This window comes from Miscanthus floridulus, chromosome 11 (assembly GCF_019320115.1).
Source record: "Miscanthus floridulus cultivar M001 chromosome 11, ASM1932011v1, whole genome shotgun sequence".
Classification (NCBI taxonomy): domain Eukaryota; kingdom Viridiplantae; phylum Streptophyta; class Magnoliopsida; order Poales; family Poaceae; genus Miscanthus; species Miscanthus floridulus.
In genome coordinates, this window is record NC_089590.1 from 88,221,509 (window position 1) to 88,246,324 (window position 24,816).

The following is a 24,816-nucleotide window of genomic DNA, read 5'->3' on the forward strand; positions in this document are numbered from 1 at the left end:
GAGTGACTCGTCTGCAATAGTCGACAGGCACTAAAGGTTGCCGGCACGTGGAGGTAGAACAATGCAACAATGCAAGGCCCGAGGGCCTGTTTAGCGCAACATCAGCTTTCTAAACATAGATCCAGAGCATTAACTTCACCAGAGAGCAATTTCACTCTAAAATTGGTCTCTCACCAGAGAACTAATACACTTGTTTGGTTTGGATGACATTGACAGCTCTAGATATAATAACTTTAGATGTCAAGATATTTTCAACAACTGACAAATACTATCAAAACCCCTCTAGGACTGCTGAAAACAAGGGGCAAACCATAGTCAGAACCCCTACAATCACCCCTATCGACAACAAGTTACAAACTAGGAATTTGAGAAACTATAGTCACAACCCCTACAATGACCCTTGATCACAACATGCTACAAAATATAGGGCAATCCATAGACACAACTCCTATATAGAGATACTAAATCACAAGAAGCTACAAATTAGGGGCGGAGAGTGAGATACACTACGTCAAAAAGAGTTTTTAGGGGCGGTTTGCCCAGCCGCCCCTACGCAAGGGTCTCTATAAATCATGTATTTGTAGGGGCGGTTCCCAGACCGCCCTTACAAATCGATTTGTAGGGGCGGCTCCAGTACCAACCGCCCCTACAAATCATTTTTCCGCAAAAAAAATAAATTTACAATTCAAATTCGACCAGAACATATATTTTTCATGCACAACTCCATCATGACTTATCTTCGTCTACGATTAACACTAAGTCACGACAAGGGAGAAGCAAGAATGTTTGTAGTAGCAGAAATTAACACTAAGCTTAAGCTAGTTCTCTGTTTATATGCATAAGGATACAGAAGTAGGACACAAATAAATAAACGTGGAAACTTAACATAATTTTATGTCAATCCACAAATAAACATGGTGAAAACAAGTAAAATATGAAGCCTATTGGCAAACATGGCAGCTGAGAGAAGAAGGTTGATCAAAAGTTGTTTGATATCTTTGTTCATGTCAGGAGTAGCATCAACTGTTATTTTAGAAATGCTTAAGCATACCTGCCAAGAAAGAGGACACATGAATCTGATATTTAATAGGAACATCAAATGCCACAGAATTGATTTGGAGATATAAGGTTTTAGAATCCACTGGAGGTGCAAGATTACTTACAGAGGTTACATGTGAAAGTACAGTGTAATCAGACTCATCATTATAAGCATTCAGCAGTCGCAACAATGACGTCAGTGTTTGCTTGCAAGCAACAGAGAGCGCATATGAATCTTCCACGATACCTGCAAGAAGAATGTGACATCTTGTCAAAAACCTTGAAAAGTATACAATAGCGCTAAATTTTTCTTATCTTTACCAATCACTGAATATCCTTGTTGCTTAGTCCATGTAGTCATCAAATCATGTCCATTGAAAAAGTAATACATCACTGAAGACAAATATGAAAATGAAAGTTTCAGCAAACCTGTTCAAGTTCCAAATCATGTCCATTGATTTTTGCATAAATAACAGGATATCCTTGTTGCTTAGTCCATGTAATCATCAAATCCTTAACAGGCTCCCCAGATTCCTCCTCAAGAACAGCCCATAGGTCTTCAGTCTTAGCATTCGAGTAGGCATACTTCTTTATATATGAAGCCAAAGCTTTCTGAAACCGTAAACATTTGCCAAAAAGTGGGTACCAGAAGAATACAGGTAGGAACATAGCCAGATAGGCAAACATAATAAATTAGAAACATAACAAATGGTCATTTCACTTGTATGCAAGCGTAATAAATTAGAGACATAACAAATAGTCATTAATTATAAACACTCGAGATAGGATATGAACCCATTAATTGTATGAATGGTCTTTTATTTCCTTTTCATTCATATGAATCAAAGGTGTGCAGGAAACATTAGACAATTACACTACACACATGGCATGCTAAATAAAGGGAGCGTTCATAATTCTTGCCAAAAGAGTTTGATCCTAAAATGGCAACATTTGGAACGGAGGGTGTAGTCGAGAATTGAAAAACACAATCAACTTTGACTTTAAGATGATATATTGCACTTTGTGTTTTTAACATAAGTTGATTAAATTTTCAAAACATTATGTCAAACATGACCTTGGCCTAAACTAGATGCAAAATTATGCATGTAGTTCAGCATAGCAAACATTAAGAATATGAAGATACAGAGTGAGAATTGGTAAGGAATAAGAAAGTGCCTAACTTACACATTTTTGCTGGTTGGCCAATCTTTGACATATCCCAGACCTGTTGGAAACCAAAGACATTTTACCAACTAAAAATACAAATAGCATGAAAAAGAAGATACGGCATTTGACCTGAATGGACTGACCTTCACTGACGAATCAGAAAACCCACCAACAACCAACGATCCGTCGTGTGATATTGACGAGCAGTTTAATCTGTGTTCCACATGATGATACTCAAACCATAGTATTAACAATGAGGTCATAAGTATTTAATAAAAGAGTTCCTTGCCTTGTTATCTTCTACATCAGCATCCTTGCTTTCAGCTTCTATTTTATCAAATTATGCTAGTGCCTTCTCCATTCGCTCTTCAACAGAATCTTCAAGCAACTGCAAAACATGATTTTAGTTGAAGTGCACGAGAGCATATTGAACAGAATATATTAACTTGGCTGGCAATACATCAAATACAAAGTATTTAATCTGCAATGTTGGCTATTTAACACAACTTAAGTGGAAAACAGACCAACAGATGCATAACATACCCCCAATGTACTTCCTTCTGATTTATCTGTTTTGCCAAGTCCTTACTTGTCCCAATCAGAGCAACAATGTCAGCATCATCAGAGATTAATGAGGGCTGCCCAGGAGATACTGCCAATGTAGCGTACATAGAAGTGGTAGAGAAGATTGTCAGAAGTGAAAATGCAGAAGTATAATACAAAATTACAAATAGGAGTACATTTCAACAGATCATGGAATTGTACATTCAAAAGTTATGTGCTCATTGATTACTCCAAGCACCACAAGAGCTTGTGTTTTCTAGAGATACTGGAGAAGCAATTCATACGAATACTGCAATTGAAAATAAGGTAAAAAAATTAGTTGGGGCACACCAAAGCTTCCAAGAAATCAAATCACAATAGCTGTCAAGGAATGCAGCAGAAAGATAAAGAATAATGGAGTGCTGACACAAAAACGTGAAAACTTCAGCAGAGAACACAGAGCTTGTTCTTGCCTATAAAATCCATAACACAGAGCTGCTATAACTCCTAAAATATAACAATATGAGACCTGTTATGGCAAGTGAGGAGGACGAGGTTCCAGCCCCCCATCGTGAGGAGGACGAGGTTCCAGCCCCCCATCACGACCGGTTCTAGCCCCCCATCGTGAGGAGGACGAGGTGTGCCCCGTCCGTAGCTCGCCGAAGAGATGGACGGCACCGGGCGGAGGCAGCCCCAATGGCGAGCAGCCGGAATCTATCTACCTATCCCTGCAAGAACAACAGTACCTCGCGACGTGAGGCTACGAATCCATCGCGATGCGAGATTGGGGACCTCCGGGGCTGCGTGCGGGAGCCAGGAGGGGGAGTATATCGATGCAGCCGAGAGTAGAAAAGGCAAGAAGGGTGAGGTACCTCTAGATCTAGCCGCCAAGCCGATCCGCCCCATGCGCCACCGTCCCGCCCGCGCCGTTCGCCGGCCGGTGCGTCGTGACATCGTGAGAGAGAGGGGAAGGTGAAAGCAGAGACGGATGAGGGGACCAGGATGTCGCCACGTCGGGAGAGAGGGAGAAGAAGGGACGACGGGGGCAGAGGCGGTGGGAGCGGGACCGGTGGGGGTGGGGGTCGCGGGAGGCTCGGCCAGCGCGCCTCGTGAGAGAGCGAGAGAGGGAGCGGATGGGAGAGTTTTTTTCCCATGAGTAGGGGGAGAGGTGGGAGATATTTGTTGTACAAGTGATTTGTAGGGGCGGCTGGTGATTGAGCCGCCCCTACAAATTGTAACATCGTGGGCGGCTGGTGAGTGAGCCGCCCCTACAAATCGATCCCATTTGTAGGGGCGGCTCGTATTATCAGCCGCCCCTACTGTGCCATTTGTAGGGGCGGCTGGTCTAGTGGCTCCCGAGCACACCACTCTAGGGGTGGCTCCATCACCAGCCGCCCCTACAAAAAATTTGTCCAGTTGCTACAAACCGTTTTTCACGTAGTGATAGTTAAGAACATGTGCCAATCCTAAATCAAAACACGCTAGAATTGGGGGACAAACTATAGTCACACCCCCCTGCAGTAAACCCTAAAGAACATCAAGCATCAAACTATGGGCAAACCATGCTCACAACCTCTGGAGCGACCTTGGATCACAACATGTTGCAAACTAGGAAGCATATTATAGTCTCAACCCCTATAATGACAATATATCACAACATACTTCAAACTGAGGCAACTCCGGCAGCTTCTCTAGAAATCTATTTGTATAGGCGGGTTCATCCAAAGACACCTCTAATAATAGGGACATTCGTAGAGGCGGCTGAAAATATCAGTCGCCTCTACAAATGCATTTATAGAGATGGCTTGGTTTGGACCGGTTTGTAGAAACGTCTGTAGAATGACGTGCCTCTATTAAAAAAAGGAGGTGTTGCTAAAAATTAAATATGTAGTAGTGGAAGCAACTTGAGCCGACGTTAGGGCAAACCACATAACCCTATTCCATATGCCTGTTCCGACCTCTAATTAGTACGTGTGTTGTGATCCGTAATCATTACGGGTGCTTCAACTATAATAAAATATATGAACATGTAGTGACCCATGTTTGCAAATTCTAAAATAGTAGCAACCTGAGCGTTAGAAAGGCAAAGCCCCATAACCCTAACTGGTGTGCCTACTGCAACTCTAATGAGTATGCTTGTGAGGACCCCTAGTTAGTATGCTTAGAGCATCTCTAACAGCATCTTTATATCTTCCTAATTTATAGGAATAGAGGTTTTGGTGAAAAAAAATACACTCCAACAGCCTCTTCAATTGAATATTCAAATATAGATATCCTCTATTTCGGATTTCTTGCTAGCCAAAGATGGAGGGTGATGATGGCTCTCTAGATTGCACATAAGATATAGAAAAATTGTTGGAGGACACAAAGATATAGAAATAGACTTTTACTCAAATGACTCTCCAAATGATGATTTAGAGAGTAAATTTTAGAAAGGCTTATTGCTGGGTATGCACATTACAACTCATAACCAGTAGGAATGTGGTACCCCTAATCATTATGGACGAATAATATACCAGACTCAGATCCAAAACTCTAAAAAGTAGCATCCTGAAAAGACGATAGGGGAAACCACATCATCCAAATATGTATGCTTGTTTTGACCTCTAATTGGTATACCTATCGCGACCCCTAAATAAAAGAATCTATATGATGTAGAAAACTTAAATTGATATCATCGACATAAATTTGTACAAGTTATATATAGACACCAAGTTGTGTAAAGATTTGTCCACTTATGTATAATTGCAAACAAAATCAATAAAAAACGTTATATATTTAGTACAAAAGTATATACATTATATATAAATAAGTTGTTATTACATAAAATATATTTTGGAATTTATGAATCGTGGACGTAGGTTCATAGATCTCATCGTGGTGGTGCAGTGCAAAACAAAATTTTAAAAAAACGGACTATATATGTGAGAAAGTCGTCACTTTTTTTTTTTGAGGAAAAGTCATCACATTTCTTAAAGATTAAAGCAAAAGTATAAATCAAAGTGGCGCATGACACCATGCCCCTCCCGCCGGGCCTCAGGAGGGGCAGTTGGCCGCGATTACATCCCTCCACACCACCCCCGCATAGGCTATGAGGTAGCCCATGCGTAATCCGCAACCCGACGGCAGTTCGTATTGGGCCTCGCTCAGGGTCGGCCTTTTGTCATCGCAATTAGCACAATGCAATCGAGGCCCTGTTTAGTTCCACTCCAAAACGTCAAATTTTTCAAGATTCTTCGTCACATCGAATCTTTGGACGCATGCATGAAGCATTAAATATAAATAAAAAATAAAACTAATTACACAGTTTAGACGAAATCTACGAGACGAATCTTTTAAACCTAATTAGACTATCACCCTGTTCGCTCGTTGGTTTCAGCTAGGCTTATTCAACCAGCCAACAGTATTTTTCTCTCACAAAAAACCAGCACCAGTCAGCCCAAACCAACACCAGCACCAACCAACGAACAAGGTGTATGATTGAACACTAATTACTAAATAACAATGAAAACGCTACAATGACATTTTGCCAAAAAAATTTTTTGACAACCAAACTAGCCCCGATATGCATCGCGAACATCCAGCGGCAGCTGAGCCTGGTTCTCAGAGAGAGAGAGAGAGAGAGAGAGCAGTCAAAGTTATATTATAGGATTCGGAAAATTTTATCGCCTTAAATAGGCTCAACTCTGTGCTTTGGGGTTACTAGTACAGAGGAGGATCGTAGAGAACGGATTGTGGACAGTTTCAGAGGATTGCGTCACTGGCTCATTGCATGGCGAGGGTCGGGTCCCGAGCCGGTGGGTCAAGCTGGGACGGGGGGCAGTCAAAAGTGAGCAGGTGGCTGGTGAAGGACTTGTCACGTCCCTCGTCCCATCTGCCTGCTGCTGCTGCTGCCGCCGCCGCCTTGCCGTCCCGTCCTCCATGCGCCACGCCAGCGATCCGGCCGGGTTCCGCTCCGCTCGGCTGCGCTGAAGGGTCCCTCCCGTCCGTCGCCCCTTCCTCTTCGGGCTCCTCTGCCTTTCACGGATCGAGACGCCGTATTATATCGTAGATTATTTACTGTTAATTAGTTTGACGTGAGAATAAAATATTATTTCTGACTAAAAATTTACAATCGTTTATAAACCAGCGAACAGTGCTGGGGGCGCTTGGATGGACTCGTGAGTCGCGACGAGGCAGGGGAGGACCGAGACCGACCGACGAAAAGGCTCGAGCATTGCCGTGGCGTCCGCCGGCCGCTGGGCCCGCCCGACGCCGATCGAAGCATGATTCGGTCGCGTGTTTTGTGTTGTCCGTCACCGTCAGTGCGTGCGATGCTGATCTGACCAGCCTCCGTGCTAGTACTTGCGCTGTTGCGCACAGGCCACTCCCCCGCTGCTTCCACATTGTGCGCGTCAATCACCACGTAGGAGGGCCTTTTTTTTTTCTACAGAAAAATTTTAGTCCTATCGGATGTTTGGACACATGCATGAAGTATTAAATATAGACGAAAAAAATAACTAATTGCACAGATTGTGGCTAATTTGTGAGACGATTTTTTTAAGCCTAATTAGCCCATGATTTGACAATGTGATGCTACAGTAAATATGTGCTAATGGCGGATTAATTAGGCTTAATAAATTCATCTCGTAAATTAGTCTCTATCTATGTAATTAGTTTTATAATTAACTTATATTTAGTTCTCCTAAATAGCATCCGAACGTCCGATGTGATATGGACTAAAATTTAGTCCATAGAACCAAACACCCCTTATTTATCCTGGATTGTCCAAGAAAACGCACCGGGGATTGGGCTTTTGGATACTGGAATCATGGAACTCCTACTGCGTCGCCTTGTAGAACAAGGTTTTGATACCATTTCCTTAAATTTCCTAGGTCTGGGCATTTGTTCAACAACTAATAAAAAGCATCATTTTCTTAAAAAAAAAAGAAAGTCGAGAGCGTCAAAGATTTTTTGCTGGGTAGAGATGGAAACCTTTTCGGACATAGTACTCCCTTTAAGTTTGTCATTTTAAAACTTGATTTGACCGACAACTACTAGTCTATGAACATTTCAGTGCAAAGACATAATCTCTCAGTTCTCAAAAAGATGGACTAGTCAAAGCCAAACTATTATAAGCTTAACCCAACATATAAAAAGATGTATGGATATTTACGATATCACGTTAATACATTCAATATGTTATAATATAGTTTCATAGTATATCGATTTGGTGGTGTTATATTGTTGATATTTTTCTCTACAAATGGAATTAAATGCTTTCTCATTTTACATATGGAAAACAAATGTAGTAGTAACTAGCCCAGTTTTCAAGAAAATAGCTCTGATGTACCTGACTTCATCAAATTTGTGGTCGCCCCTGCTCCATTCGATTCTAAATTACAAGTTTTTTTTGTTTTTTAAGTGCATAACTTTTACAATCTATCTATATACATCGTATATTTCAGTGCACAATAAAATGTATGTACATTAAAAAGTCAAGACGACTTATATTTTTAGAACAGATAGCAAAATTGACCATGTGTCTTAATCAACTCTGCAAACACCACTTGACCTATTTTCCATTTTTTTTCAAAGGTGTCGTTTGGATGAGATAAAGATTCTTGGATCTTGGCATCTCATATTATTGGTGTTAAAAGTACTCCAGAATGTAGTCTATTTGGATGGAATTATGGGATTCTAAGTTTATTTTATCGAATTCTTGGAATCCGTCTATACATTTGTTTAGACTTATTGTTAACCTGGATTTTAACATCAGGAGCTGAAAATTATATATATAGGTAGGAGCGGGTCTACAAAAAAGGATAGACATTTGCTACCCTCGGGTTTGTTTGGAACCAAACAGTTTAAAATCGTAAGCCATTTTAATCTTTTTTTAGGAACATAACTTGTTATGCATCTAGTTATACAGTATGTCAAGATACATTTGAATCCAGAAAAGCTAAAAGCTGCTTACAATTGGTAACGGATGTAGTAGTTGGTAGCACGAGGTGTGTCAACCCTTTGTCGCATTACAAGGATACCTCTACCTTTTAGAAGTTGTCTCACGATCGGCCTGTTCGCTGGTTGGTTTTTGGACTGGTTTAGACTGGCTGGTGCTGGTTTACTATGAGAGAAAAACACTGTTGGCTGGCTGGTTTGGACTGGCTGAAACTAACAAGCGAACAGGCTGAATAACTGCACATTTGGATCATGAACCACCTAGATCTAATATGATTTACTGATATCTCTATTTTCAAAGTGCAATTACTACATGCCAGAATAACTTTTTGAGGGCATGTATTTTTATTTTCTAGCATCACCAATCTCTCCAAATATTCTAGAAGTGCACTTATTTGGGACGCGGGAGTGACGATTTTTATTGTTATGGCTATTAGAATTAGCTAATAGCCGCTCCATTCCAAATTACAAGTTGTTGTAGTTTTTTTCCTTCTAAATTCAACCTTTTCGGATTTGACTATCAAATTACTCCAGTTTTGTTAGATACATCATGAAATATACTCCACCCGTTCTAAAATAACAGCATGCATAGGGTCAACAATCTTCTCTCCCCCAAAGTTCACCAAATCTATAAGATATCGTCAATATTTCTACCTTCGATGTGTTTATTTAGAAATAATATATTCACTAGTAATATTATAATATTTTGGAAAAATGTTAGTATTTTTTAGTATAATAGTTGACCATGAACTTAGTTAAAATTAAATATGTTTAATCAAAATTTTAAATAAAACAAATAATCAATTATTAGTACTAGCCAAGTCGCCATGAGAACCTGGCCTAGCCGGCTTTGCCAGTAGCTCTGGTTTTGCGGGTTCGTTTCGGAGGAGCGCACGGCGAGGGCGGGGGTCTGGTCTCGGACCCGGTCAAGGCGCAGTCAAGCTGCGACGGGGTGCAGGGCTGGGCGGTCAAAGCGCGCAGAAGAAGCTGGCGAATCAAAGGCGGGGATTGGACCTGCCACGTCCCGCGCCTGCCGAACTGCCGTGCCGCCCGCACCAACCTGCCCCAGCCAGCCCTCTGCTGCGGTCCCGCCCGCCCCGCCTTCCGTTTCGGGTCTCTTCGGCTTTCACGCACCGGGGCGCGCGCGGTTGCATGGGCTCTCTCATGCGCGTGCCGAGGCGGCCGCCCCGCCCGCTGGGACCGACCGTTTGAGCCCGTGACCCGGGTGGATTTCGCCAAGACTTCTGAGCTTAGGCCACGTTTAGATTGAAAGTTTTTTAACTTGATGAATAGTATCACTTTCGTCTTATTTGATAAATATTGTTCAATCGTGGACCAACTAGGTTTAAAAGATTCATCTCACTGTGTAATTAGTTATTTTTTTTACCTACATTTAATACTCTATGCAAATAGCTAAAAATTGATGTGATGGAGAAAGAGTGAAAAAACTTGGAATTTTGAAGGTAACTAAACAATGCCTTAAGCACACGATCTATCGTTTCACCGACTTTTGTGTTTGGTGCTCCACTGTGCGTGCGAGCGACGCGATGTTGGTCAGTCTCCGTGCTAGTCGCCGCACTGTGTGTTGGCCGATGTTTCGCTGTTTAGGCGGTTGCCGTCTTCGACGATGATGCACTAGGAGGAGGAAGGACGACGATGCTGCAATCAATGACTTGTGCTGTGCAGCCAGCCAAACACAGCTGCAAAAAGGCAGAAGCGAGCAAGCCCATAATCTGTATGCCTTCTCTTTCGGAAAACTAGTTATTACTGTTGAATCAGACTCTATCAAACTTACTGCGAACTTTAGTTTTGTTTATCTATTTCAAATTCTCCATAAAACATGTTGATGATATTCCTCTAAGTTTAAATCAAATTCTCCATAAATTCACTTGACGATATTCTTCCTATTTTAAAGTCTAAAACTACTAACTACCCTATTAATCTTTAAAACAAGAAACAAAAGCTGAGTAGCAACAAATTTACAAAAAAGGAACAACCTTATGTTAAATTAGGAAGCACAATATTTTCATACCAAAGTGAGTGCCCAACAATTCAATCAATCAAAAAATAAATAACTTGAGGGGGTATTGGCTAATCTAAAGGTAGGAAGCAAAAACCGCCCTTTCTTCCTCTCTCACAAAATAGAAAAAGACCTTCCTCGTTCCTTCTACCCACTGACACTGGGACCCACTATGACGCGACCCACATGTCAGTGACATTCGGAAAGCCTCCTCCGTCCCATTCCCACCACACCCATCCCACCGGGCCCGGTCGCCTCAGATTCTCGACAGTCCACGTTAAATAGGCCACCCCAGTCGCCTTCCTCTCCTCATTCCCCCACCACACCGCGTCCGCCTCCCCGTACCATCTAGGGTTTCTAGGGTTTGCGAGGAGGGTTCTTGTGGGTGTCCGGCCGGCGGCGAGAGGGGAGATGGCGTCGGAGAGGGTGACCGGGACCGTGAAGTGGTTCAACGTCGACAAGGGTTTCGGGTTCATTACCCCCGACGACGGCAGCGAGGACCTCTTCGTCCACCAGTCCTCCATCAAGTCCGACGGCTACCGCAGCCTCAAGGACGGCGAGACCGTCGAGTACACCGTCGGCAGCGGCAACGACGGCCGCACCAAGGCCCTCGACGTCACCGCGCCCGGCGGCGGCAACCTCGCCGGCGGGGAACGTCCCGACGGCGGCAACGGCGGCGGTGGACGCTACGGCGGCGGCGGGGGCGGCTACGGGGGAGGAGGCGGCGACCGTGGCTACGGCGGCGGCGGCGGCGACCGCGGTTACGGTGGAGGAGGCGACCGTGGCTACGGGGGAGGAGGTGACCGCGGGTACGGTGGCGGCGGCGACCGTGGCTACGGCGGCGGCGGCGGCGGCGGCTACGGTGGTGGTGGCGCCGGTCGCGGATGCTACAAGTGCGGTGAGGAGGGCCACATGGCAAGGGACTGCTCCCAGGGCGGCGGCGGCTACGGAGGCGGTGGTGGCGGCTACGGAGGCGGCGGCGGTGGCTACGGAGGTGGCGGTGGCCGCGAGTGCTACAACTGCCACCAGGAGGGCCACATCTCCCGCGACTGCCCCGAGAAGAGGCGCTAGGCGCGGCGCCACCGTCGCGTCGGGTCCGGCGGAGTCTCATGTTGTCTGTCGCCAGCTTCCCTACCCGCTCAAGGTATCGCTCGGCTGACTCTGCGTGAAGTCGTCGGAGCCCGCAATCTATCAGTAGTAGTAGTAGCAGTGTCGTGTTTCGTTCTGGTTCATCCTATCGTCGGTGGTGGTAGCAAGAAAAGCGAGCCGTATGGAGAAGTATCAGTATCTTTGTGTTGGAGTCAGTTGTAAGGCAGCCATGATCATGGGTGGCTCTGCCCGATCTATCAGTCATGAACTATCTATAATATATCAATGCAATCGAGTCGTTGTTGGCCATTGTGCACCTATCATATACTGGAATGCCTGTGTTTATTGATTCTTTGGTTGCTGTTCGTTCTTGTTTCGTCTTTGCAGCGATCAATCTCAGCGTCTTTTGTGTGTTAGATTGAATGAATGAATTATGATGCAAAACCGCAGCATGTTTTGTGTGTTAGATTGAATTATGTTGGGTGGGTGGGACGGGGAAAGGAGATCGGGAAATTAGGCCTCGTTTAGATTGCGAAAAAATTTCAAACTGATAAATAGTACCACTTTCGTCTTATTTAGTAAATATTGTCAGGCTTAAAAGATTCATCTCGTGATTTTCAACTAAACTATGTAATTAGTTTTTTTTTATCTACATTTAATACTCTATGCAAGCGACTAAAAATTGATGTAATGGAGAGAGTGAAAAAACTTAATTTGGATGGCATCTTTGAATGGCATCTAAAGAAGGCCTTACTACGAAATTTTCAGTTCACCCGAAGATGAAAAATGCTGTGGAAAGGGGAAGAGAGATGCTCAGATGGATGTTGTGGTAAAGAAAGGGTGTCGTAAAAGCAAGCAGGCACCAGGCGATGCAGACTGCAGACTGGCATGGCTGCTTTGTCATGGCATGGCATGGGCCTGGGCCTGCTGGCTGGCTGGCCTGCACGGCAAAGCACTGCAGATTCGCAGAGGGCAGACTCGCCAGGCTCTGTTTTGTCCGCATCGCGGGGCGGTTGCGAAAAAGCGATGGGGGTTTCCATTTTTGTTGCTAAGCCTGACAGCTTTGTCGATAAGCGACGCTTTTCTTTTTTCTGATTTCCTGCTCGGATTCCAACTTCCATGTGGTGTGTGGTGTGGGTGTGGCGTACTTTCCCATCCAATGGCCGATCTTCTCTTCTTCATTTTACCTTTGGCCCCCGTTCCGTCCGTGAATCCATCAAGCCAAATCGCATTCTCCAAGATTTGATTGAAACGAATCCCAACCAAATCGCATTCTCCAAGATTTGATTGAAACGAATCCCGAAGTTTGCATAATATGGCTCATCATTCCAAGAGGAGAGTTGGTATTGGCACTGCTACGGTTAAAAGGCGTCTAGGGTCTAGCGGTGCTGTTTTCCACGGGGAATCTTGCTTGTTTCGTGTCACGGAACGAGGGAAAGCTGTGGACCACGTTTTCAGGTTACACAAGTGCAGAGTCCAGGCATCCAGCCTGTGGCCGCGTACATCTTGATCCAAGTTTACTGACTCTGTAAAGTAATTTGTTCTCGTTTTCGTCAAGGAAGCCGTGTTCTGGACTGGAACGAAAGGCAGGTCCGCCATATTCCTCACAGCTGTTTTCCTGTGGGCATGCACGTACGAGGGCTACGAGGTGACTGCGGATGTGTGATGCACGGCGGCAGACGGCAGTAGCGCTTGAGCCATGCGTGGGCTAATTTCCCGCATGAGTCCTAGCGTAAGCCCACTGCCAATTCGCGGAAGGAGAGTTCGTAGCGGGCCTCAGGGCCGTCCGTTCTTGGACCCATTGCAGATCACGGATGCGCGTACAAGGCCAGCAGGCGTTACAAACAACACGTGGCCCGAGAAGGAAGGAGGAATTTGTAGCGGGCCTCAGGGCCGGCCGCTCATGGCCTATTGCACATCACTGATGCGCGCGAACCAGGCCAGCAGCACCCAGCAGGCGTACAGACGTCCACGTCCAACCCAAATCCACGACGCAGCGCGGGGACCTGGCCTGGCCTACGCTACGCTGCGTGGAGCCGTGGACGCACGCAGGGCCAGAGCCGGCAGGCCAGGCCACCGGGCACGCGGAGACAGCGACGGCCAACGGGACGGCAGGCGATACATGCTCGCCGTCGCCGAACAAGGCTGGTGCTACAGTTACCAGAGCCTCGATGTCACGTGTCAGCAATGGTCCCTGTCGTTATCTACTACGCAAATCGACCGAGCTTATCGCAGGATTAGTTGAGGCTCGGGTCCATTGGAGAATCGAACGAGCTCTTTACATTCACCGCTCCAATTGACGGTTCTGAATTCACCATCTGCTCAGCTACGCATCCTTGGAAACCTTTCGCTTGCGGATTATTTTTTTTTTTTAAAAACGTTTACTATAAAATGACTCAAATTTTTAGCCATAAAACAACTGAAATACAATCTATTTTCGAAAAGCATTATAATTGAATAAGGGCATACGGTTTCTTAACACAGAAGAGGCAAAATAAAGAAACCAATCATTTGCCGATTGGATCAAGCAATGCAAAAGCAAGAATCGTTTCAGATCGATTCTCTTTGAAATGGTTGAGATCCGTCTGTTTCTAAAGGTTCCACTTCAGAATTCGGAAGGTATCGATGTGCCAAACAGCTCAGTCTCAGGCGTTGATGATCCAAGCGAACCCTGGAGCTGGATATTTTGTTTTGTCCTGACGGACTTGAAGTGAAGCAGATGCAAAATCTCTCAGGATTCAAATCGATGCAGGCAATGATACACGCACAGCGTAGCTGGCCCGGACGTCACGGGGCACGCAGGCGCTGCCTTCGATTCAGGCCATGCTGCCCCACGCATGCGGCAGTCCCTCCAGCACCAGCGTCCAGGCAGCAGGCAGCAGCGTGTTCCGTTCCGGCTCCCCTCTCGACTCCTGAGGCGATGTGACACGACGTGAGGTGGGTCGTGGGCCGTGGGCTGGCGGAATCATGACCAGCGCGCGCCGATCGAATGGCTGCGCTCCCTACTGCACTAGCAGCCTCCTGTCCTGCCTCCATCCATGCGCAGGAGCAATCATCTCGCCCCGGCGCACATCTATCATCGCCACACCACACGCCGTAACGCCATGGGCCATGGCACGTCGCTGCTGTCACGACAGTCCACCGAGGAGGGAAGGCTGGAAGCGAGCTGTTGGCTGCGACTACAAACATCTGACCTGCTCGCTCGAACTTATCGGCTCTACGTTAGCCAATCACGTGCGCATTCCTAATCGCAGCACCATCTCGGGATCACGGGTGTCAAACGGGCTCCACTCAATGGTACAACAAAATAAAAGTGAGTTTTAATGCCTCTATTAGTCCATGGCTTATCACCCTGTTCGTTTGTGTTTGTTTGGTTTATAAGCCGTACTTTTTCAACTAACGAACAGTATTTTTCTCTTATATCAAATTAACCAACGGTACTTTCAGCTATGGCTTATCAGCCAAACAAGCCCCAATGAAAAGTCCATATGCTTATGCTTACCCGTGCCTAGAAAGTTTACCGTGAGCGCCGGGCGGAGTGTGTTTTAATCTCTCTTTGTTTCACGGATAAAGGCGAAGCGTGCACGAGGACGGGCGACGTTACAGCCTCTGTCGCGCGGGCACGGTCCCGTAGTTTTCGTGCTGGAACACAAGTAGTACGGCGACGAACGCAAGTGGCAAGCCGCGCCTCGCCGTACTCCTCTTCTTCCTCTACAGCGTCCTCTGTCACAGGAGCAGCGAGATGCACGGGGAGGAAGAAGACGAGAGATATTTTTTACTGATGAAACGAGGACACTGGACATCATCCATCCGCGGATGGGCGCAGCGCAAGCGGGGTCACTCACGTGACGGCTCATTCATGTCCGCTCGTTTCGTCGTACGCGCCCATGATGAATGCGTGCTCCCTGCTCCGTTTGCAGCAGAGGGCTTCGCCGTCGTACGTGGCGTCTCAGAGTTCAGACTATGGCCCCGGCTCGTGAGGCTTGCAACAATGGCAAGGGCTTCGGTAATGTTGGGTCGGACTCATGGCTGCTGCGGTAGATTTGTAAAGCTCATTTGTTGAGAGAGAATTGGCCGACTAAAAAGTAGAGCTGATTTTGACTGATAAGCTCAAGCAAGCGGAGCCTGGGCTGTTCATGTACTGTAGCAGAAGCTCGTTGTCAAAAAGAAAAAACACCGCCAGCGAGACCTCCCCCTCTATCCTCGGCCGGGACGCTGAGATTGCCATTGTCGATTTCTCAGATCTGTTTCTTCGAGTCCGTTTGAATACATGGAAGATTTTGGGATTCTAATAGAAAAACTATGCATCATCCAATCCAAACGGGAGTAGGCTACATTCTTGAAGTCACAACTCTCAAAAAGTTTGAAAATCTCAGAATCCCTTACATGGTAGATAATCTAGATTTTTAGAAACCCAGGTCATCCAAATGGCACCTTCGAGTGTTTCCGCGAGGAAGACGATGCCATTTTGTGCCTGAACGAGTGAGCGGTTGGACGCAGGACGTGGTGGAGCCTAATGGGCCATGTAACAAGGAAGGACTCGTTTGGATACCCCATGAATTGTGAATTTTAAAAAGCTAGATTGATTAAAGCTGCATTAGATAAGTTGAATTGATATGTTGTTTGGATCCATCACCCTGTTCGCTTGTTGATTTCAGCCAGCCCAAACCAGCCAGCCAACAGTATTTTCCTCTCACAACAAACCAGCACCAGCCAGCCCAAACCAACCCAGAAACCAACCAGCGAACAGGCCCCATAGCTTATTAAAGCTGACATAAGCTGCTTTATAGTCAAAATTATTAAAATACCCTCGGTTCTTTTTCTTTAACATAGTGGAGAGAGAAATAGTGTGGGGCAAAATTGTCTTTTGATGTCTAGAAACTGAAAAAAGCTAGGTTGGTTCAACTTCCTAGATGGTGGAATCTAGGGTGCTCTAATTGTAAAAGTTGGGCAAGAGGTGTGGCTGTTTGGGACTCCCTAGAATTTAGCTTCTATAATCTACCAGAATTCAAACATGCCTAAATATGGCCAGTCCCAACAGAAGATGAATCGTTGATGCCCTTGCCATTACGGGTCTGTTCGTTTGAAGTTATCAACCGGCTTATCAATTAGAATCTATAGTATTTTTCTCTCATACCAAATCAGCTTCAGTCGGTTTTAATACCAGCCCAACAGTTTCGCGCATCCACGTATCCACCGAATGGGGAGGCAATGACGTCACGATCGATCGCGAGTGGCAACATCACTTCAACACGCCTGGGAACGACGCCCCTTGACAGCAGGGAGTCGGAGGGCCTCCACGCCGCCGCCGCTGGCCACCACGGGATTATGCACAGCGACCGTGATCCAGTTACATCAGATTGGACCAAACGGACAAAAAATAAGTACAAAGGTTACAAAAAATCGAGCTATCCTATTGTGAATTTGTATTAGAAAACATCAAATCGGTATGTTCATTAACAGTCACAGCCTGATTTCATCTTTCAGTTATCATCATATATTAAAAATTTATGTTTTGTATAATTGAAACGTCATTGATGATATTCGACATCTTTAGGGCAAGATATATATTGTTATTTTGACATGTTATTATCTAATTGTTTTCTATATATTTGCTCTATTAGACAAGTTAGCAAGAAAAAAAAGCTCATCATAGGTGGATTTTTTTCTTTGGATCCGAGCCCTGATTTCATCCCTGCTTGGATTGCACGTACGGGTAAGTGGGCAAGGTGCCAAGCTGGTACTCTGCGTAGTACTACTACATGGTACATTGGTACGTAGTCCATCACGAAAATGGGTTAGCAAACCCTTTGGTACGAGTCGAGCAAACACAAAACATCTACTCGCTCCTACACCTACTGCTGAGCCAACAGCCCAACACAGCTGCCGGGCTGTGGTGAAGTCCGTACATAAGGTACGGAGTACGTACGTACACTTCGTGTAACCGCCGGATGCTGAGCTGTATAGCAACGGTACATTTTTTTAATTTGAAGGTCATGTTCGTTTTTAAAAAACGAAAATACTATTTACTGATTTATTTTGAGAGAAAAATATGGTTCATTCTTTGAAACAGTACGTCTCATAAGGTCGCTACCGATCGACTCATCGACTTCGAGCCTAGGTTAGATGCAAAATTTTTGGCAAAATACAACTGTAGCGCTTTTCGTTGTTATTTGGCAATTAGTGTTCAATCATAGTCTAATTAGGCTTAAAAGATTCGTCTCGTGGATTTCGTCTAAACTGTGTAATTAGTTTTATTTTTTATTTATATTTAATGCTTCATGCATGCGTCCAAAGATTCGATGTGACAGAGAATCTTAAAAAATTTAGCAAAATAAAGTGGAACTAATAAGGGCCTCAGCCAAAGTCGCTAGCTTTCAAAACGTTTTTGGCCTACTACTCGTACACTGCATTGGAAACGGGCAGCGAAAGAACCAATGAGGCCTGGTTTAGTTCCTTGCCTACAGATTACTTTCTGTATCATTAAATGTTTGACATATGCATAGAGTATTGAATATAGACTAAAAAATAATTAATTATACAGTTTGCGATTAATTCATTAGACAAATCTTTTAAGTATAATTAGTCAACGATTTGAAAATGTAGTGCTACCGTCTGCGTGTGCTAATGATGAATTAATTAGATTTAATAAATTCGTTTCATGGGTTACTGATGGATTCTATAATTTATTTTTTTTATTAGAATCACAACACCTTACCGTCGTGTAACACCCCACGTGACACGGGCAAACTTTACGCTTTAAACTAAGGCCGGAGTCCTGCTCCAAACCCCCTTTCCGTTTCGCCTTTCCCAGGAGGAGTAACAGGGGAGGGGGAGTAACAGCGGGTGGCATTATTGCGGCTGACGTCACTGTTACTGCTCTGAAAGATATGGGTCCCGCGCGTCAGCCAACGGAGCTGAACCGGGGGCCCAAATAGTGCGCTGCGCTGCGCTGCGCTGCGCCGGGCAGGCCAGCTGCCAGGTATCCGTTGGCTGGCTGTGGGCTGTGTGGCTGGGCCGCTGGGGCCCGTGGTGGCTGCTCCTTCTGCCTCGACCTCTGCGCGCGCACGCGACAGAGGGAGGGAGGACTGTTGCCGTGCGCCAGCCATCCTTTCGCTTCGACGCCTCCTGCGCGATTCCCCGCTGATCGCTTTCATTCAGGAGCACTGCACAACAACATGCAGGACGTGTGTTCTCGTTGTGTCACTCACATCACATGTGCGTGACTTTTACTGCATTCGTGGCGATTTTCTGAACATTCAGGTGTATGGCTTGCCGTATGTTGGTTTTCTCGCTTAAGGACACGTGTAGTGTATCACCTCGTTCGGCTGGTCCGCGCTACAGTAAAAAACGGATGGTTTTGGATAAATAAATAGTATTATGTGAGAGAGAATAAGCTGAAACAAGCTGGAACAAGCGGGAACATGACCAGCCGAACGGCATGTATATCAACGGACTACAAGCAGCCTGTTGGTTCAGCCGTGCTTGTCGTAAACGATCGTAAATTTTTAGTAGGAACGGTATTTTTCTCTCGCCTAAACTAGTCAGCAGTACTTCTTTATAAACCAGCAACGATATGAACCAGCCAACCGAATAGGCGGAAGATTAATCTGCCCTTAGATAACAGGCTTGTGTAGATATAAATTAAGGGCCTATTTAGATTCTAAAAAAATTTGCGCAGTATCCGTCACATCGAATCTTGCGGCACATGCATGGAGTACTAAATATAGACGAAAAAAAAACTAATTACACAGTTGGTCGAGAAATCGCGAGACGAAACTTTTAAACCTAATTAGTCCATAATTAGACACTAATTATCAAATACAAACGAAATGCTAAAGTGAACCAAAATCCAAAAATTTTTGATCGAAACGGGGCCTAACCAAACGTTTAAAACGAGTAAGAAGAGGACTGATCGACAAGACAAACATTATTATTCGCCTCGGTGTTAGCGCCCGCGCTTCCACCCAAAGCGAAAAGACGAGTGGAGTGGTCTCGGAAATGAGCTCGAGGCTGGAGCTTTGCTCGTGCTCGTGCACGTGCAGATGCAGCGGACATCGCGGGACATGCCTTGTGAGGATGCGTGCAAGCCCACCATCGTGCACGGCTCGCGCTCATTCACAGCTGGATGAAAGCAGCGTCCAGCACGGCTCACCGCCTTGGGACCTGTTCCTAATGGAGTTTAGAACCTACGTACGTACAATAGAACTTGCATACGTACAGCACAGGTGATTAACAAATCGTCAAGACTGAAGACCGAATGCGGCACATCCTCGGGTATTTGTTTGTTCGTCTGGAGCCTGGAGCTGGTAGCATTGCTTCTCTTCGCTCTGCAGTGCTACTCTACTCGTAGATGCACTGTCATCATGTCCGAGTACGGACTTGACAGAGAGCAATAATTTCGAGCGACAGGCTAATGTTTGTTTGTTACGCGTACCTAAAGACTTGACAGCAGTCATCAGAGCGTAGTAATTTGTAGGCCCGTGCATTTGAGCGGCGTAATAGCCCGCCCCGTATGTGCTACTCAGCATTCGTGTACGACGCTTCAGCCGTGCGGTAACAAATGTCGTGTTTGGCCATGGCTAAGCCATTGTTGGAGCCCGCCCACTCTACTCTCCGGCAGTGCTGCTGGTGCTGGTGTCTGCCTTCTCCGTGAAGCCGTACCGTGCCAGCCACAGGCGTGCGGTAGACGGAAACCAGACGTTCACCATGCTGCACAGTACTCTACTTATTATTACACGCGCCTTTACTCCATACAATTAAGGCGGTTAACTATTGTACCACTGCGGCTCCAGTAATAATAATAAATCCCAGCGTACCGCCTTTTGTACACTCTCTTTTTCAGTTTTCACACGACCCTCGCTCGCTTTGCCTTTTACCGTGTCGCGTACGCCCCTGGACTGGAGCGCCAGCTGTATCCAGCCAGGACCGCACCGCGCACTCATGCCCGCTGGGCCCTCCCTACCAGGTCCCCGCTTTGCCCCAAGCCCCAACGGCTACCTGGCCTCCGACGTGGCGCCACCCTTCCATCGCAAGCCTGCTTTATATAACGCCCCGCCCTGGCCTCGCCATTGGCTCATCAGCTCCATCGCACATTCGCACGGTATCAGCCGGCCTCCCTGCCCATAGCATAGCAGCAGCAGGGCACGTGTGAGTGAGCGAACAAGAGGGGCGGTGGCAATGGCGTTGTGGAACGGTAGTGGTGGCGGTGGAGCCTTTCCCGCCGCGGCGGTCTCGGCCGTGCTGGTGGCTGCGGCCGTGGCGGCGCTGCTGGGCGCCGGGGTGGCGGCCAGCAAGTTCGACGACGTGGTGCAGCCCAGCTGGGCCAACGACCACATGGTGTACGACGGCGACCTCCTCAAGCTCCGCCTCGACGCCAACTCCGGCGGCGGCTTCGTGTCCAGGAGCAAGATCCTGTACGGCAAGGCCAGCGCCGACCTCAAGCTCGTGCCGGGGGACTCCGCCGGCGTCGTCACCGCTTTCTATGTGAGTGAGTGCAGGCACCGCTTATTCGCATTGCTTTGCTTCCCTTGCATTCCTCCATCATGTTGTGCTACTGAAGTCGGTCGAATGCTGCTACTACTTTCTGTTGCGTGCGCATTCATACTGCATTTGGCAATCCAGGCATTGATCTGTGCAAGTGTGCATTTCTTGCTTTTATTGTGGCATCCGAATCTGCCACTGCCATGCATTTCTATGTATTTTATTTTATTTATTTATAAAAGACTCAAAACTAGTGCATGCATTTATAAAAAGACTGAACAGTCTAAAATAGGGTAAAATGTGTCCGGCACATCAGTAGATAAAGTTAGGGATGCTGCCAAGAACCAATTTACAAAGAACAAGAGCACGTGAACGAGTGCAGAAGCATCATATACATGATGGTTGATGGAGCAGTAGTCCTAGTAGCGTTTCTTCTTTTAAAGTAAAGATGCCACTTTTACTAATCAACCCAATGAGAAGTAGTAGTAGATGTGCACGTTCAACCTCGGGTGAAACTGAAGCTAACATAACATCTGCAACGTTTTTCTCCAGTTGTCGTCCGCCGGGGACAAGCACAACGAGTTCGACTTCGAGTTCCTGGGCAACGTGACCGGCGAGCCGTACCTGGTGCAGACGAACCTGTACATCGACGGCGTGGGCAACCGGGAGCAGCGCATCGACCTGTGGTTCGACCCCACCGCCGACTTCCACACCTACGCCGTGCTGTGGAACCCCAGCCAGGTGGTGTTCATGGTGGACGACACGCCCATCCGCGTGTACGAGAACCGGCAGAACGCCACCATGCACGGCCACCACCACCGCCACGGCGGGAATGCAAACGGCACCACCAACCCCACCTCCCCGCCGCCGTTCCCGGGCCCGCAGCCGATGGCCGTGTACAGCTCCATCTGGAACGCGGACGACTGGGCGACGCAGGGCGGGCGCGTGAAGACGGACTGGTCGCACGCGCCGTTCGACGCCACGTTCCGGGAGGTGCGCGTGGACGGCTGCGCCTGGGCGGCCAACGCCACCGACGGCGACGCCGGGGAGGTCCGGCGGTGCAGCGAGACCTCGTGGGGCAAGGAGGGCCGGTACTGGTGGAAGGAGAAGGAGATGTCGGAGCTGTCCGTGCACCAGAGCCACCAGCTCGTGTGGGCGCGCGCGCACCACCTCGTCTACGACTACTGCGTCGACACCGACCGCTTCCCCGTGCAGCCGCCCGAGTGCGCCGGCCGCTGATCTCCTGGCCGACCTCGGCGCTGCTCCATCGGCGGTGGTGGTAGCCTACTGCTAGCTAGTGTTTGGACACCCATCGATCCGTGCATGCATCGATGGGGTATGGAATGGATGGAACTGCTGGTTTCTCTCTGGTCCGGGTTCGTGTTCGTGCGTTTGCAGCAATGGTGCCTGTCTGTCTGTAGTTTCGTTTCAGCTTTGCGAGGTCGCACTGTTGGCGACCTTGTGGTGAACTGGTAATCTCGGGTTCTGTGGAGGTGTCTTTGTAAAAAAAAAGGTGGATGGGATTATGGGAATGGATGAACGAACGTTGCTGCGCTCCGTTTCAGGGATTTGCTATCCTTCTCTGCTCTCTGTCATCAGTGTTTCGAGGACGGTTAGCCATGTTTGATCTGATTCCTGTGTGCTGTGCATGTGGTCCTAAATCAAACTGTACAAACGCATGAATCCTGTTTCCTCGAGAGTACTTGAAGCTACTTTTTTTTTTACTGCAGATGCTTTTAACCAAGCCACTTTGCCTTTAATCATGTGTATAACCAGCGCAGGTAGAGGTACTCAGGTACAGTGGCAGTACTCCCGTGGCCCACTGATCAGAGTACACACCGCAACTGCATGGGCATGTCGAGGGATACAGGCGCAATGATGGTTTCAGAAATCTGGTACTCATCGTAGCCATGTCTCCGGTGTTCCAAGGACAACCTCTTGAATCCGCCTCGACGAAACTAGTGGAATACGTACCACACGGTATGATGTCGAAACTGTATAATGTACAACGACGCGTCCTTTAATTTCTGAAATTCTGTTCCTGCACGACGAAATGTCATGGTGCTCTCTCAGGCCGTTGCTCCAACTTCATCCAGTCCCTTGGACGTGTCAGCGCGGGGCGCGGACGCAGCTGGGCTCGTCTTGTCCTTCTCCGGCCAACTTGCCGGCTGCGGCTTGCATAACGGGTGAGGCCGTGGGAGAGACTTGCCTTAACGTCCGTCAGCGAAGCGAGCAAAGCCGCGGCCGCGGCCGCTGTGGGTGGGCTGGTGGGCCAAGAGCCGATGAAGCCGTAAAGGAAGGCCTGCGGGCTGGCCCAAGTCAATGCCGCTGGCTCGATGATTTTGCTGTCCTTGCTTATTCCTCTTCTTTCTTTTTTGGAAGGGGCCGTGCTTGATTGATTGGGAAGGAAGTGTGCAGAATAGTCCCACGCTGACGCTGCCCTGAAGCGTCGTCGAGTTGAATCTTGGAGAGCACGTTTTTAGTCCAGATCAACCACTTCTGGACTTCTGGTTTTCTCAAACATGAGTAGACGACAGAGATCATCTGGCCCGGTCTCTGGCGGCCTCTCTGCATAATTTCAACATCTGTTACGTTCATGCTCGCCCTTTCCTCTGTTGGGAACTTGTCAATGCCTGTACTGCCTTTCAAGAAAGAAGATCGATTTTACTGTCCTCACATGTATATCCACTCGGTTTCTGCCTCTCTTCAGTCTGCAGCAGGCCAGCGGTCCAGGTGGTGGGCGTTCTCGGCCGAATTTCAATAGGCTTTGTTCAGACATCAGCAATTGGTGGCCTGCCTGCCTCCATTCGTACCGTTTGACGGACGGAGACCTGAACTGTGATTTGCTCCCGCTCCGTTCTCCTGGGCTACATTTGTTTCGGTACAAGTCTTGAATCCTCACCACCTCCATGCCGGCCGTCGGTGTCTGAATAATTGCTGAATGCAGACTTGGCCGTCCTGTGTGCAATACAAGTAGTGCTACCCATGGTTCTCCTGTGACAAACAAGAGACGTGCATAGTTTTCCATTTAGTTTTGTCCTGGACACAGTTAGGCTCAAGCCTGACGGAATCTTGAACAGTTCTCAAAATGGACAGTGATGCTTCTAAACCAGCCCACTAGCCACTACCGGAATCAGTAGCTTTGCCGAGTGTCAGGGGCACTCGACAAAGCCCAATTTACACTCGGCAAAGAACACTCGACAAATAACCCGTCGGCAAAGACGTCTTTGCCGAGTGTCTTTTGCCGGGCACTCGGCAAAGCCTTTGCCGAGTGCCGACACTCGGCAAAGTTGAAACCGAAAAAAATCCGAAAAAATGGGAATTTTTACCCAAAAAAATGGAATTTTTTTTATCAATGGAGGCCCCCACCGGCCAGCGCCCACCCATCTTCGACATTTTCGCTGTGCACGTACCTCCTCTACCACTACACCACACTCTCATTTGTGTCTGGATTCCGTTTTAGTTCATAATATATTATACTAAACCGAGTGTAAATTGCATGTTTGAGGCCCTAAACGAATTCAAATAGAAAAGTT

The 24,816-nt window shown here is 47.0% G+C and overlaps 2 protein-coding genes and 1 long non-coding RNA gene across 3 annotated transcripts; 2 read left to right on the top strand and 1 right to left on the bottom strand.

Annotated features, from left to right (window-relative positions):
- Positions 1–2,489: 2,489 nt before the first annotated feature.
- LOC136491533 (uncharacterized) lies at positions 2,490–3,418 on the bottom strand. The gene is made up of 4 exons (XR_010768073.1): positions 3,278–3,418; positions 2,971–3,058; positions 2,749–2,857; positions 2,490–2,593 (listed from the first exon to the last, which is right to left on the bottom strand). It is a non-coding gene; the product is annotated as an uncharacterized lncRNA (long non-coding RNA).
- Positions 3,419–11,016: 7,598 nt separating this feature from the next.
- Positions 11,017–12,102, top strand: LOC136491528 (glycine-rich protein 2-like). The gene has a single exon (XM_066487854.1). It carries the CDS (start codon positions 11,120–11,122, stop codon positions 11,777–11,779), a length of 660 nt encoding a protein of 219 aa, XP_066343951.1. The 5' UTR covers positions 11,017–11,119; the 3' UTR covers positions 11,780–12,102.
- An 8,781-nt stretch (positions 12,103–20,883) lies between these two features.
- LOC136491526 (xyloglucan endotransglucosylase protein 6-like) lies at positions 20,884–22,653 on the top strand. The gene is made up of 2 exons (XM_066487852.1): positions 20,884–21,283; positions 21,833–22,653. Exons 1-2 carry the CDS (start codon positions 20,978–20,980, stop codon positions 22,517–22,519), a joined length of 993 nt encoding a protein of 330 aa, XP_066343949.1. The 5' UTR covers positions 20,884–20,977; the 3' UTR covers positions 22,520–22,653.
- Positions 22,654–24,816: the final 2,163 nt, after the last annotated feature.